At 44.7% G+C, this 16,377-nt stretch overlaps 1 protein-coding gene across 1 annotated transcript in view; it reads left to right on the plus strand.

The window, feature by feature from the left end:
- The window catches only part of NCKIPSD (NCK interacting protein with SH3 domain), a 180,951-nt gene that overhangs the window by 53,888 nt on the left and 110,686 nt on the right, over positions 1 to 16,377 (plus strand). The window contains exon 2 of the mRNA XM_082265194.1: positions 11,373 to 11,485. Coding sequence (XP_082121320.1) covers positions 11,373 to 11,485 — 113 coding nt within the window. The remainder of the gene's footprint in view (positions 1 to 11,372; positions 11,486 to 16,377) is intronic.

Below are 16,377 nucleotides of genomic sequence, written 5' to 3' on the forward strand. Positions count from 1 at the left end.
ACCTTTTCACATTTTACTTTTTTTTTTTTTTCTGTAAAATTGAACTAAAACTAAGTAGTGCTAAAGTTATTGCCGAATAAACAGGTCATAGCAGAAATATAACCGTTGCGCATGTCCAAAGGTGTAAGAGGACTGGTTAAGTGGACATGCTCTTTAAGATTGCCATAGAATTCCCTAATATCAGTTTTAAGCCGGCAACCATTGGGGTCCTTTCAGTCTCCTAGGAAGTCATTTTGAGGACCTCTGATGGCTGGAAGAACTCATTATTACATTTAAAACATTTACAACAAACCTTGCTTTATTTCTCTTTTATTGAGGAAAGGCAGGCAGATTATATTCCACTTCTTGTTCTCGGGGAGCTTTCTGCCCCTAAGATGTCACCCTTAGGAAATAATGTTCATGGTGTGTAGTGGCTAGTACATCATCCTGAACATGCAGACACAAGATGTTATCTGATTCACCCATTATTATTATTTTTTTTTCTCCCAAATGGTGCGCGAAGAAACAAAAACACAGACGCACGTAATTAGGTCTCTGCCTTACAGCTTATTGAATTTTGTCTGTTCACTTAGAATGCTGTAGAAAATAGACCACCGTCCTCCAGATAGCTCTGGCAGAGAATTTGTACTTCTGTGCTGCCCTAAATTGAAGAGCTGCATGTCACGGCGCTGACAGGTTATCAAATACAAGCAGACTCTTCCCCAACCTTGCAGAATTCTGTGGACAGAACCTCGGAGATTCCTCCAGTCTGTGCAGATTGCCTCTAGCTGTGTTCTCCTTGTCTCTCCCATTGTGATATGATTATATCTCCAGTCTTTTTTTTTTTTTTTTTTTTGTTCTCCTTTCCCTCATTCCGACGTTTATCACCAATCTCTTGCCCGTCACCAGCTCTGGGAACGAGTGGCTGCATTATTTTTAACTAGACAAGTTTATTTTCAAATCATGTCTGAACATATTCACATATTGGAGGCAGCTGCTTTCTCCGGAATGTGTGCGCGTGTTACAAAGATACAATCCAAATGGAAACCGTATTACGTGTCTTCCAGTGTTACAAGCGATAGGTAATAAAGCAAGATGATAGCATTTTGTCATGCATGTGTACCTCCCGCCTTCCATAGATTGCATTTAAAGGGAATGAGGAGTTTTAAGGGATAATGTCCTCTTTATTATTTTAACCACTTAAGCCCCAGAAGATTTTACCCCCTTCCTGACCAGGGTTTTTTTTGCGATTCGGCACTGTGTGACTTTAACGGACAATTTCGCGGTCGTGCAACGCTGTACCTAAACAAATTTGACGTCCTTTTTTTCCTACAAACAGAGCTTTCTTTTGGTGGTATTTGATCACCTGTGCGATTTTTTTTTTTTTTTTTTTTTTTTTTTTTTTTTTTTTTACTTTTTGCGCTATAAACAAAAAAAGAGCGTCAATTTTGCAAAAATAACAATATTTTTCACATTTTTTTTATATGAAATTCCCAAAAAAAAAAATTTAAAAATCTAAATTTTTTAACATTTTAGGCCAATTTGTTTTATGCCACATATGTTTGGTAAACAAAATCGCAAAAAGCGTATTTTGATTGGTTTGCGCAAAAGTTATTGCGTTTACTAACTAAGGAAAAGATTTCTGTCATTTTTGGTGTTTTTTTGTTTTTTTTTTTTAACGCGTAATGGCGGCGATCTGCGATTTTCTTTTTGCGGTACTGCGACATTGCGGCGGACAGATCGGACCCTTGACTGACATTTTTGACACTTTTTGGGTTACCAGTGACATTACTGCAGTAATCAGTGCTATATATATGCACTGTTACTGCAAAATGACACTGGCAGGGAAGGGGTTAACTTTATTGGGGAAGGAGGGGTTAAGTGTGTCCCTAGGGGCATGCTTCTAACTGTCATTACTACTGGTGTAGAAACAGTGATCAACGATCCTACATAGTAGAACCGTATGATCACTATTCCTACCCAGGGGAGAATGACAGGCGGCTTGTTTACATTAGCCGCCTGCCTTTCTCCCTCTCCACCGACGATCGCCGAGTGACCGGCAGACATTGGGTCCGCCGGTCACACACCCCCACATTTCCTAGGGAACGCTATTGGCTCACAGGCTAGTGACGTACCAGTATATGTACTTGCGGCGGTCAGCAACCGGTTAATATTCAGTACTGGTATTGTGTAGATTGCTCGTACGTAACAAAAAATAAACATTTTGAGTGTGTATGTGGAAAAAAAACAAAAACATATATTTCTTTCGTTCATTGATGGACACAGCTCCTGGTATTCATAACCATTGGGGTATACTGCCCCCTACAGGAGTAGGACACTAGGCAGAAAATAATTCCGGCTACACCCATGGGCAGTCCCAGGGGGTATACTCCCTCTCGCTGCTATAGCCACTCAGTTTTTTTCTGCCTAGTCCGTAGTAAGGACCTAGTTCCTTGCTGGGGTCTTTGGGCCTGGCAAATTTTTTTTCTTTTTGGATAGAAACTTTTTTTCTCTTAGATTTTTTTCTGTGAGATCTACAATGACTGGGCGACGGGTTGGATAATCTAAATTCAGTGGTCACCAGTGCCAACTTAAGAGCATTAAAGGGCCCTGGACAATGCAGTGCACTGGGGCCCACCCTACACAATCACCAACGAGAATAAAAATGCAAGTTATCCATAAGGCGATATTTATTGGTACAACAGTGCCAGGCTAATGACAACTTCCAAGTTTGGCGGCTAAGTCCAGTGAACAGGAGTCAAGACTCGACTGTCCCATGTGTGCCTGTTCCCGTGGAGGCAGACAAGCATTCCTGCAGTTGTGGGCTCCCCCTATATGGCTCAAGTGGCATGACGGCAGTGCAGGGCCGACAGGCGCATGCCACCTGCTAAGTTCAGTTGCGGGATGCACACGAGAATCGGGATCAATGCTTGGTTGGGGCTAGGTCGCTGGGCAGGTGGGGCACCTGGGCAACTTCCCAGCACGCCCTATCGGTAAGGTGGCCCTGGTGGTCACCCCAGTCTGGCCAGCGAGCGCACACAGACCTCAGCGAGCGCTAGGTCGGCCGTGACATAGCCACACTGGACGAGGGCTGGGCCGCAAGTTAATCGCCTCGTGAGATCGCATATGATTGGTCTCTGCCCGAGTTACAGCGTTTCCCCTGGCCAACGGCCCCTCTCCTCCCCCCCCTACCCCCCGCCGGTCCAATTAGGAAGCACAGCACACTTCGTGCATGTGCAGTAGTGAACCGGCTGTGAAGCTGAAAGCCTTTACTGCTGGCTTCCCCTACAACAAATAGCGGCGGCAGCATCCAATCCGAAAATCTGCTAGGAGGCCGACATTGTAGGATTCCTGGACAGGTAAGTGTCTATGTATTAAAAGTCAGTAGCTGCAGTATTTGTAGCTGCTGACTTTTAATTATTTTATTTTTTCACAGCTGGAACACCACTTTAAGCAAAAGTGTACTATGAATATATGTAAGTAAAAGTCTTTGTAAACCCTTACATATACCCAGTGAAGTGATTGGCCTCAGGTGATACAGAGATAAAACAGAGACCCAGAGGAGCCGCGGGAGGGGGTGGGGCCGTACGTCCCCTCCCGCTCCTTGTAATGACAGCCAAACAGCTTCTCAGCTGCATCGGTTGTCATTCCAAGACAGCCGACCGCCGACTATGGACGCCGGTACCGGGGTGATGACTCTAGCTGCAGGCATCACTCCGGGACAGCACTTTCCCGAAATATCGGTAATATCGGCCACCTTGGTGGCCGCTTCCGATATATCAAGGAAAGTGCATATCGGCCCTCGATATATCGGCTTTGCCGATAATCGGTCGATCCCTAATGTAAAGCCTCACATATACCCAGTGAAGTGAACAGCCTCAGATGATACATAAAGATGAAACAAATCTGCCTACACAAGGTTTACTTGTATAGGAGCTGTACACCCCTCACATTTTTGTAAATATTTTATTATCTTTTCATGTGAAATGAAACTTTACTACAATGTAAAGTAGTGAGTGTACAGCTTGTATAACCGTGTAAATTTGCTGTCCCCTCAATGTAACTCAACATACAGCCATTAATGTCTAAACCGCTGGCAACAAAAGTGAGTACACCCCTAAGTGAAAATGTCCAAATTGGGCCCAAAGTGTCAATATTTTGTGTGGCCACCATTATTTTCCAGCACTGCCTTAACCCTCTTGGGCATGGAGTTCACCAGAGCTTCACAGCTTGCCACTGGAGTCCTCTTCCACTCCTCCATTACAACATCACGAAGCTGGTGGGTGTTGGGAGACCTTGCGCTCCTCCACCTTCCTTTTGAGGATGCCCTACAGATGCTCAATAGGGTTTAGGTCTGGAGACATGCTTGGCCAGACCATCACCTTTACCCTCAACTTCTTTAGCAAGGCAGTGGTCATCTTGGAGGTGTGTTTGGGGTCATTATGTTGGAATACTGCCCTGCGGCCCAGTCTCCAACTGGAGGGGATCATGCTCTGCTTCAGTGTGTCACAGTACATGTTGGCATTCATGGTTCCTTCGAACTGTAGCTCGCCAGTGTCTGCAGCACTCATGCAGCCCCAGACCATGACACTCCCACCACCATGCCTGACTGTAGGCAAGACACACTTGACTTTGTACTCCTCACCTGGTTGCCACCACACACGCTTGACACCATCTGAACTAAATAAGTTTATCTTGGTCTCATCAGACCACAGGACATGGTTCCAGCACTCCATGTCCTTAGTCTGCTTGTCTTCAGCAAACTGTTTGCTGACTTTCTTGTGCATCATCTTTAGAAGAGGCTTCCTTCTGGAACGACAGCCATGCAGACCATATTGATGCAGTGTGCGGCGTATGGTCTGAGCACTGACGGGTTGACCCCCAACCCCAAACTCAAACTCTACAGCAATGCTGGCAGCACTCATACGTCTATTTCCCAAAGGCAACCTCTTGATATGACGCTGAGCACGTGCACTCAACTTCATTGGTTGACCATGGCGAGGCCTGATGTGAGTGGAACCTGTCCTGTTAAACTGCTGTTTGGTCTTGGCCAGTGTGCTGCAGCTCAGTTTCAGGGTCTTGGCAATCTTCTTATAGCCTAGGACTTCTTTATGTATAGCAACAACTCTTTTTCAGATCCTCAGAGAGTTCTTTGCCATGAGGTGCCATGTTGAACTTCCAGTGACAAGTATTAGCGAGTGAGAGCGATAACACCAAATTTAACACACCTGCTCCCCATTCACACTGAGACCTTGTAACACTAACGAGTCACGTGACCCTGGGGAGGGAAAATGGCTAATTGGACCCATTTGGACATTTTCACTTAGGGGTGTACTCCCTTTTGTTGCCAGCGGTTTAGACATTAATGGCTGTGTGTTGAGTTATTTTGAGGGGACAGCAAATTTACACTGTTATACAAGCTGTACACTCACTACTTTACATTGTAGCAAAGTGTCATTTCTTCAGTGTTGTCACATGAGAAGATATAATAAAATATTTACAAAAATGTGAGGGGTGTACTCACTTTTGTGAGATACTGTACTTAAGGGCCATTATGAGGAGTCATGCTTGCACAAGTTGGACTCCACACTCCTCCATTCAGGACTATGGAAAGCCATCAACAGGCACTGGCACGATTTGACTTTTTTGTGGCTTGACCAGTTGGAAAACATTGCAAAAATTTGCTGTAGATATCCTTCAGCTGGAGACCCTGAGAGGTGTTACTCAACTTGCTATTAGTAATGCAAAACTTAAAGCTGAACCCAGGGATAAGCAAATATCATCTAAATACAAGAGTCTTGTGTTTTTCTTCCTTGAATCTTGGTGTGATTTGTGTATTTCTTCCAGACAAGGTGAGACTTCTGTAATAAAGACCGCTCACTGCTGCTCTCTCTCCTTGTGCAGGTTGACTGGTCTTGTCTCCTCCCACTCCTGTAGTTTTCTGCAGGCAGGCTGCAGTAGGTGGAGTCTGCTGGATCCCTCCCACAGCTCTGCTCTCTCCACAGGTTATGTACAGGACAGTGATGATGTCACTGTTGCAAGGTAATATCTGGGTTTCCAAAGACATTTGGGGCACGCAAAGTGGATTCCCATTCTTTGCGGGCATTAAGGAAAATACTTACATAAAAGTTTCTGTGCTTAAAGTTCAACTTTTAAGTATCAGTTTGGGCAGCGCTGACCTTTAAATGTCGTCTTTCACATGAGGACGTGCATGTGATGTTCCTGGCTTTCTTTTTGAATTTGCCTTGATGATGAAAAAAAAAAAACAGCTTGGAGAAATTCATCACTAACGGTACTGCAAAGTAACTTGTTGCCACAGTTACCCAAGAAACACAACTGTATCTTAAATGTCACTGCGTGCACTAACCTCTGTGTCGGCCATCGTTCCGTTGTAAGCTTTGTTCACAGAGAAAACGGAGCTTTTGATTGCTACATTGAAAGGTCTCGCATGTCTTTTAGCTCTTCTGAAGGGGTGTCAGACAATTTCTTCAGGGGGAAAAGAGCAAATCAGAGGCTTCAGCGTTTGTATATGCCTTCTAAAAATGACCAAAAACCTCACTGAGCTCCGGTCGACATCAGTGCGATGACGGACATCGCATGTGATGCGGAACACACTGCTCTGAAAATCACATGCGATGCGAATTCAGCCATACAGATTGTATACAGATTGTATGGCTAAATTCGCATTGGATTCAGACAGAACATGCACAGGACTCTTTTTTTGGGTCCGCAGCAGAATTGGATCGCATGGTGGTTCACACCAATGTGATCCGATTCATGTCTGAACTGACAGTTCACACTGCAATATGCGAACTGATCTGGGGGTGTCATTAACTTTGTATTGATACCCCCTGAAATTTGCATATGGCAGTGTGAACTGCCTGCGATTTGAATGCGATGTGGGAACCCGCAGTGGATTTGCAGGGTTCTCACATTGCATATATAAGCTGGTATTTGGGGTAGAATCAGGGTCACTGTAGCAAAGATGTCCAAAAAAGACTTTTGTTTTCCCTGACGGTGGCTATACACTGTTACATAAACCCAGTGAAGTGACTGGCCTCGGGTGATGCACAGCGATGAAACCAATCCCCCTGCATAAGTTGTATCTGCACCCTGCTCTCCTCTATAGCCTCCTAAAACACAAAGATCAGAAACTATTTATCAGCTCCAGAAGGCAGGGGGAAGGGGATCTGATGTAACGCACTGCACAGCAGGGAGCTGAGTGTAATCTGAGTCCTGGGCGGAGGAAGAAGATCCCCTGTTTACACAGCCTCATATGGAAACATGCACGCCTGAGGCTGTCAATCACCATCTCTGTTCTGGCCATCTGTTGAGATTCAATGGTATCCAGATAACTTGTCAGAAGCGACTAATGCAGCTAGCACACTATAGAAGCATATGTTGTGTTCATTTTTTTTTTTTCTTTTTTTATCAAATTCTTCATTTTAGATTTCATTTTTTTTCTTTTTTATCAAATTCTTTATTTTAGATTTCATATGTACAGAAAAGAGAAAATAAAACATATACAGTATATCCACCTGCCGACCGCCCCAAGCAGATATACTGCGGCAAGGGGGCTCGGCTGAGTATAATCACGTAGATCTACGTGATTATATGACACTGTTTCGGCGGCACACGCGCGCTGCCCCAGCCGCGCTTCCACTGTGATTAGACACAGCGGAGCCAGACCGCGGGAGAAGTTGGCTCGATTGCTGCAGGCCTCCCGTGAAGTGATCTTTGGCTAGAATGACCGAAGAACCGCCTGCCTATGTAAACCAAGCAGGCGGATCTTCTGTCAGAGAGGCAGGGAAAGATTGTGTGATTCAGCTAAGCTGAATCATCGATCTCTCCCTACCTCTGTCTAACCCATCCCCCCACACAGTCAGTAAGCACTATTAGGCATACACATTAACCCCTTCCCTACCAGTGTCATTCATACAGTAACAGTGCATAATATTTAGCACTGATCACTGTATTATTGTCACTGATCCCCAAAAAGTGTCAAAAATGTCTGTCGGGTGTCCGATCTGTCCGTCGCAGTTCCGCTAAAAATCGCTGATCGCTGCCATTACTAAAAAATAAATAAATAAGTCCAAAAATCTATCCCGTAATTTATAAACGCTATAACTTTTGCGCAAACCAATTAAAGTGGTTGTAAACTCTCTATCAAAACTTCTGCTCATTGCAATCCTAATTTTTAAAGCTATTGATCGCTGCCTGTCAAAGTCTCCTTACTTGTTTAGTTTTCTTGCAATCCATCTTGCAATGTTTGATTATGTCAGCGGCGCATGCACTTCCTGTCCTTAGATTCACGGCATGCTCCGTGTGCTGTCTCCCCATTGACCTCATGCGGTGCATGCGAGTTTACTTTACTGAGAGAGTAGTGGATGCATGGAATAACCTTCCTGCAGAAGTGGTAGCTGCAAATACAGTGAAGGAGTTTAAGCATGCATGGGATAGGCATAAGGCTATCCTTCATACAAGATAGGGCCAGGGACTATTCATAGGATTCAGATATATTGGGCAGACTAGATGGGCCAAATGGTTCTTATCTGCCGACACATTCTATGTTTCTATGTTTCTATGTTCCGCTCTCAGCGGCACGGCTTAGAACACTCGCAATACTGGGTGGTCATTCCCCACTCCCTGTTTCTCCACAGGTGACTGTGTGATGAGATTTCGGCAGGGGAGACAAGGAAGGGCGGAAATTACTTCCTCAGGGGAGCCTGAAAACCTTTTATCAAAGGAAAACTGGCCCAAAAAAAAAAAAAATCATTTATTTTTTAAATTTCGCTGAATACTTCTTGCTACTACCATAACTTACCACAAAACAACAACCCAAAATAAATTATCCTGCTCCTGATGATCACAGCGATACCACATGTGTATGTTGCTTGTACCTGCAGTACAGCCCAGAAACAATTCAAGCACTGTTCCTTGGTTCCACCCCCTTACCCACCTCCCAATACTGTTCCACCCCTTACCCACCTCCCAATACCGTTCCACCCCTTACCCTCCTCCCAATACCGTTCCACCCCTTACCCACCTCTCAATACCGTTCCACCCCTTACCCACCTCCCAATACCGTTCCACCCCTTATCCACCTCCCAATACCACCCCTTTCAGAGAATACAGTATTATTTTGTGGTTCTAAGTATTTTGAAAAGGAATTTGTTAATGAGAACAAGAAAGACAATCAAATAGATGTAGAAACAATAGACACTCCAACGACAATAGATCAACCCCAGCAACAATAGACTCCCAACAGCCAGCATCAATAGACCCTCCAGCAGCCAGCAACAAAGACCCCCTCCCTCAACAGTACATTCCTCCCAGCAACAACTGACCCCCTGTAACATAAGAACCACCCCAGCAACAATAGACCCCCTTGTGACCAACAGAAGAACTCCCCAGCAACAACAGACCCCCCCCCCTTCCTACACAAAAATAGATCCCATCCAGCAAAAATAGATCGCTCAGCAGCCAGCATCAATAGACCCTCCAGCACACCCCAGCACCTATTACATACATTCAGTTCTGGAGGTGCCGGAACTGCGTTCCCCCTGAAAAAAAGCCCTGCCTAAAACACACCGACACTGATACTAGATTAAAAAAAAAAATCCTGTCTCAAAATTACTGACCCTTGTCCTTGACCCAAACACTAGCCTTGGAACTAATCTAGAACAAGCCTTGATCTAGGTATTTTTTTTTTCTCTCAGTCTCTGCAAGGACAGAAAAAGATACATTGTATTTCTCTAGTCCATTCACAGAGACCGAAAACTCAGGGGTGGGCTTTACAGCGACTGATCAGTGTGATAGTCAATCGGAGGCTATCACAACGATCAGGTGACCCGGAATCGGACATTCCGGGTCTTGATCGTTGGAATGGGGCCAGGGGCTCTCATGAGACCCCGGTCTCTGTGCTGGGAGCGGGTTGTGCTAATTGCTCCCAGCGCAAAGGGAGATATGCAAATATGCTGCCCCACTGAAAAAAGCCCAGTCCAATGGGGCTGCATATTTGTGTTATGTCGGCACCAAGAGGTTAAGCACTTTGTTATGGTGTAATAGAAACTGCACATGCTTCATGTTTATGTAGAGTTTATAATATGGAGTGTATTGTATCGCGCAGTACCAGGTTTAATCAATATCATATCATATGTCCAGCCAGTGTATGCTGCAGGGTGGATTAGGTGCATGCCGGGGGCCCGAGTTCCACTGGCACTAAGCCCATCCTTATCCGCATTGGAGTCAGTGCTCATAGGGACCTTGCAAGGAATAACCTCTATTTGACCCACTGTTTTTATTGAATGTGGTAAATAAAAAAAGTGGACCTTTTTACAAGCCTGTAACATTGCGGATCTCTCAAAATATACAGCAACAGAATCATTGAAAAAAAGCTCCACCTTTTTATAACAAAAAAAGCCATAATTTCACTTGAAGGCAGGCATGTCCAACCTGCAGCCCGAGGGCCACATGCAGCCCGGAACCTCAGGCAATGTGGCCCACTGCCACCCGGCCTTTTTTTTTTTTGCTGGGGAGGAAGTAAGTCAGGTCGGGGGCACGGCCACAGCAGCTTCCAACTGGTAGGCAGAGGGGGGGGGGGACATGTGCAGTGTTTCTGACTCCTACCACCATGACCACTACAAATCACTGCAGTGGTCATGGTGGTTAGAGTGTTCCTTTATTATCGCTCAGAAGAAGTTAATTTGATCATCCTCTAGTTGTGTTAAATTGGTTCGCGGTGGCGCGGGAAGGGCGTGGCGGCATTTTATTACTTATGTACCTTAACTATAGTATATAATTTATATGCGGCCCGAGAAAATTTCTCTACACTTAATGTGGCCCAAAGAAGCCAAAAGGTTGGACACCCATGTTCTATGGTGACTTTGCTTAGTCAGAGGATGTTGTCTTTCATTTGCTGCAGGCAGGAGGAAGCATTTTCCTCAGTCTCTTCCTCAGTGATTACGTTGCAACATCGTGACTTTGTAGCAATGTAAGAATAACTGATGTGTGCCATCTATGAGCCTAGGAAGTAGACTCTGGAAGATGCCTGAACAAAGGTAGATTCCTCCTCCTGGAGAGAAAAGCAGATGAATACATTGCTGGAGGGAGTTCTGTGATCTCTGTGAGAAGTAAAAAAATAAAAATTCCCGGGGTTGTTATTAAACTTACACAATACTTAGAATGCATGGACTTAACTAGAAAGAACTATATCTGATCCTAGGCCCACTATTATGTGCCATTGTGGATAGCAATGTTTTTGCAATTAAATATTCTTTTTTTTGCAACGTTTCGATGTTGATCTTTTTTTTTTTTTAACAGAAACCGCTTTAGGCTGGGCAATTGCCTGAGAATCATGCGTTCCTGTTAATAAGGTCTTTCTTAATTTCCAGGTGCAGGAACAAGATGAGGTTCTCCAGTCCATTGATCGAGCCATCGAGGCCATACACAATGCCGCCATGAAGAACGCGGGCAAGTACAACCTGGAGCAAAGAGATGTCCTACAGTAAGTGCAGCAAACACAGGCATGATAAAGAGAAGTTCAGCCACTAAAGCCCCTCAATTCTACAAAACAAGTTAAATTGGTTCTAAAGTCAAAACATTTTGTACCTTTACCACATTCCCTGCATTAAGGTAAAATAAATGCCCCAGTAAATGTATCTGCCCCCTATACACTTACCTGTCATCTCTCCATCCAGTACTGTCCTATCTGCAGCAGTGCTACTCTCTTACTCTTCTCATAGGACACACAGGCAGCAGCTGGAGTCATAGGCTCCTCCTGCTGCTGTCAAATACTGGGGGGGGGGGGGGGGGGGGGATGTGGCACACAGCCTGACTTGAGAACATGCTTGCACAAGTGCTCCCTTAGCACAGAACTTGCTATGGGGGCACTCAGGGAAGAGGAAGAATGGACACTGCCGATGGGGGACCCTAGAAGAGGTGGTAAGGAAACACTCTGTTGCGCATAGCAGGAGAGTAGAACATTTTTTTTGTTTTTTATTTTAGGGGAAAAAATATCCTTTAGAAGCACTTTAACCACTTAAGCCCCGGAGGATTTTCCTGCTAAACGACCAGGGGGTATTTTGCGATTCGGCACTGCGTGACTTTAACGGACAATTGCGCGGTCGTACCTAAACGAATTTGACATCCTTTTTTTCCCACAAACAGAGCTTTCTTTTGGTAGTATTTGATCACCCGTGCGATTTTTACTTTTTGCGCTCTAAACAAAAAAAGAGCGTACATTTTGCAAAAATAACAATATTTTTCAAATTTTTTTGTATGAAATTCCCCCCAAAAAAAAAGTAAAAATCAAAATTTTTTAACATTTTCGGCCAATTTGTTTTATGTTACCTATGTTTGGTAAAAAAAATCGCAAAAAGCGTATTTTGATTGGTTTGCGCAAAAGTTATCGCGTTTACTAACAAAGGGAAAGATTTTTGTCATTTTTGTTGTTTTTTTTTTTTAACGTGTAATGGCGGCGATCTGCGATTATTTTTTTTTTTTTTTTTTTTTTTGCGGTATTGCGGCGGACAGATCGGACCCTTGACTGACATTTTTGACACTTTTGGGGTTACCAGTGACATTTCTACAGTAATCAGTGCTATACATATGCACTGTTACTGTAAAAAATACACTGGTAGTGAAGGGGTTAACTTTATTTGGGAGGGAGGGGCTGTGTGTGTCCCTAGGGGCGTGCTTTCTACTGTGATTGGCTGTGGCTTGAGCTGTAAGGACACTGATCAACGGATCTACATATTAGATCCGTGTGATCAGTGTCTTTACAGCGAGGAGAATGACAGGTGGCTTGTTTACACAAGCTGCCTGACATTCTCCCTCTCCCCCGCCGATCGCCGAGTGACCGGCGGACATCGGGTCCGCTGGTCACACGCGCGGGGGGGTCCGTGACCGCGCGGGAGCGCGCCTCCGCGGGCGCGCGCTCGCTCCCCAGAGCCTTACAGGCGAGCGACGTAGACCTACGTCACTCTGCCTGTGAGGGGCTGACTGCCGCAGTAAATATACTGTGAGCAGTCGGCAAGCGGTTAAGATAGAACTGTAAAAGCCGCTGACCTCTGGGGACAAATAAAAAAAAAAAAGCATCACTGAATAAATCAGGGGTAGGCAAACTTTTGCCCTCTAGCTGTTGCGGAACCTAAAGTCCCATGAAGCATTGTGATACTGACAGCCACGAACATGACTCCAAGAGGAAGAGGCATGATGGGACTTGTGGTTCTGCAACAGCTAAAGCCTTAGTATACAGAGACCATATATACTGTATCATTGTTTGGTAGATGGTGGACAGTTAAAGTGGTTGTAAAGTCGCAATATTATCTTACTGCTATCCCCTCTGGTTTATAAAAACAAACTACAAGGTGTGTGTTTTTTGAAAATTATATTGCTAAATACCTTTTCTCACACCACCGCTGTGTGGTCACATGATCCCCCTCCACTCTCCTTCCCCGATCGAAGGAGAACAGCGGGTGTGGATGAGATTCCCCTCTAAAGCCAGCCAGCAGAGGGAGATCACATGACCACACAGCCGTGCTGTGAGAGACGGTATTTTGCATTATCATTTTCAAAAGACACACACACAGTAGTTTGTCTTTATAAACCAGAGGGGATACAAGTCATTGTGTTGCATATTGGAGGGGAGGGGTGGGGAGGAGATTGGCTTTCACACTGACCAGGAAATGGCAGAGAGGGAAGGGAGAGACTCGGAACACTCAGCGGGATGACAGAAGCATGCAGAGTATCATGGATCAGCAGCCATGGTTACCTTGGTCAGTACACACAGGGGAACACAGAAATAGGGAGGATCAACCAGGAATTTTACAACATAGAATGGGAAAAATTACACTGCTGAAGCACTATGCTATTTTTCCTGCTTTAAAGGAACTGGAGCATTTTTTTTTTTTTTAGGGTTACAACCACTTTAAACCTCCAGATTGTTCTTCCGTTTCTTAGGTACTCTCTTAGGGATTCTTATTAAGATCTTTGCTCTGAGTTCCTGGGTCCACACAAAGATCAGGCAGAAGTCTGGCCTGTGATAGTCTGAAGAGGTGCAAGCTGTGAAAAGTGGCTTCAACCTTCCTTATACTATATAATAAAATGTAGTTCACTTTACTCTTTAGGAATGGTCTCTGTGCTTATAGCCCTCCGATGTCCACCCTGCAGCCTGGGAGCCGCATGTGGCAGCCTGGGAGCCGCATGTGGCACAACTGATCTTTTACAATGCATTGTGTGGTATTAAACATCAAATGTGGTCCAAGTAATTTTAAGGGGGCTGTAGGGAGAACAAATGTTGAAGCACTGATTAGTGAAGGGGCGGTAATATTAGTGATTTCTAACAGTCTCATGTAACATATCTTAAATGTGACGGTGTACTTATTTTATGTCTCAAATACCAAGACCAAAAACACGTCTGCAATCTCGGACCATCTTTTGCAGTCTTGGCCATTTATTGTTGCATGTGCTGTAGTCCTCGGCAGCTTTCTAAAGCCATACATTTGCTGAATAATATGTGCCTCAATTTAGTGATTCCGGGGCTGCACTTGTTGCCCCCTACATTAGGAAAGCTGATCGCCACTGGTTTAGCTGTTTGGCTATGGCTACCTTTAACCGCTTGCCGACCATATAACTTACATATATTGTGGCAAAGCGGCTCTCCTGTGCCAGATCCCTTACTAGGTATGTAATCCATCACTTCCTGTAGGGGGCACGCTTGCCACCGGTGACCCGACTGCTGTGATTTACAAACTGCAGATGATGATCAGCAGGTGCCAGCCAATGGATGACCGCGGCACCCGACGATCGTCAGAAAAACACACAAGACAGAGCCCTGCCTATGTAAACAATTGAAAGCTCTGTCCTGTCAGCAGGGAAGTAATGGATATTCTTTCCCCGCAAAGCATAAAAAGCATTACTTTCTCTAGTAAAAGCACCACACACAGTACCCCAAAACAATGGCTAGGCACACATTTAACCCTTTGATAACCCTGATGTTTAACCCCCTTCTTAGCCAGTGTCCTTAGTACAGTGACAGTGCATATTTTTAGCACTGATCACTGTTTAAGTGTCACTGCTTCCAAAAAAGTGTCAGTTGGTGTCCGATTGCCTGCTGCAATATCGCAGCCCTGCTATTAGTTGCTGATCATCGCCATAACTAGTAAAAAAAAAAAAAAAAGTATATATCCCATAGTTTGTAGACACTGTAACTTTTGCATGAATCAATCGATATACGCTTATTGGGATTTTCTTTTACCAAAAATACATAGCAGATTTTTTTTTTTTTTTTTTTTTTTTTTAATTGTCGGTCTTTTTTTTTGTTTATAGCGCAGAAAATAAAAATTGCAGTGGTGATCAAATACCACCAAAACAAAGCTCTATATGTGGAAAACAACGTTGCATGACCACGCAATGGTCAGTTAGAATATTGAAGTGACATATCGCAAAAAAGGCCTGGTCATGAAGGGGGTCAAGTGGTTGAAGCGGAGCTCCAGTCACTTAAGTGAAAAATAAGTCAGCAGCTACAAAAAACCGTAGCTGCTGACTTTTAATAAACGGCCACTAACCTGTCCCATGATCCAGGCATTGTCCTCCCCCAAGCCGTTTTCTTCCTGAGTCCTCTCTCGGGGGCGTCAGCATCTTTACTATGGGCTCTTTGCTGTGACAGCTTGCGGCTTTACAGTCAGGTGCCCACTGCGCATAAGCAAGCGGAGCTGTGCTCTGTGACTGGTCCCGAAGCCTTCTGGTACCTCTCATGTGTCCCAGAAGACTTGGGGAAGGAGGGAGAAAGGAGAACTTCCGCTTACCTTAGCCTAAGATGATCAAAGCAGAAGTGGGAGCGGGTACCTGTACTTTAAAGAGGTTGTAAACCTCAGAATTAAAAAAAAAAAAAAAAAAAAAACAAACGCCTGAAAGAGAAACACATAATGAGCTAGTATGCATTGCATACTAGCTCATTATGAAATACTTACCTTAGAACAAAGCTCCGCAGTGCAGCTCGCTCACCTCCCTCACGGGTGACATGTTCGGTCACTCTTCTTCCTGCTTTGCGGTATCCGGCCATCTGATTGGCTGGAGTCGCGGTGACGTCACTCCCGCGCATGCGCGCGGGAGCCGACTTTCACGGCACTTGGCTCTGAAGGAACGGCACGAGCGGCCGTTCTTCAGAGCGCATGCACCAGTGATGTCACTGGCTGCATGCAAGCTAAATATCTCCTAAACATGTACCGTCTTTTCATAGGCTTACCTATAGGTACAAGTTGCAGAGGAGGGTTTACTTCCTCTTTAAGGCCTTAAAGTGGAACTTCCCCTTTTGGGTGGAGCTCCGCATCCAGTTGTCCTTTCTTTTCAATATTATACCTTTCAGTGTTTTATTTCAATATTTTCCTAAATATA

This window comes from Pelophylax lessonae (assembly GCF_965119305.1).
Source record: "Pelophylax lessonae genome assembly, chromosome: 8".
In the NCBI taxonomy this organism is placed as follows: domain Eukaryota; kingdom Metazoa; phylum Chordata; class Amphibia; order Anura; family Ranidae; genus Pelophylax; species Pelophylax lessonae.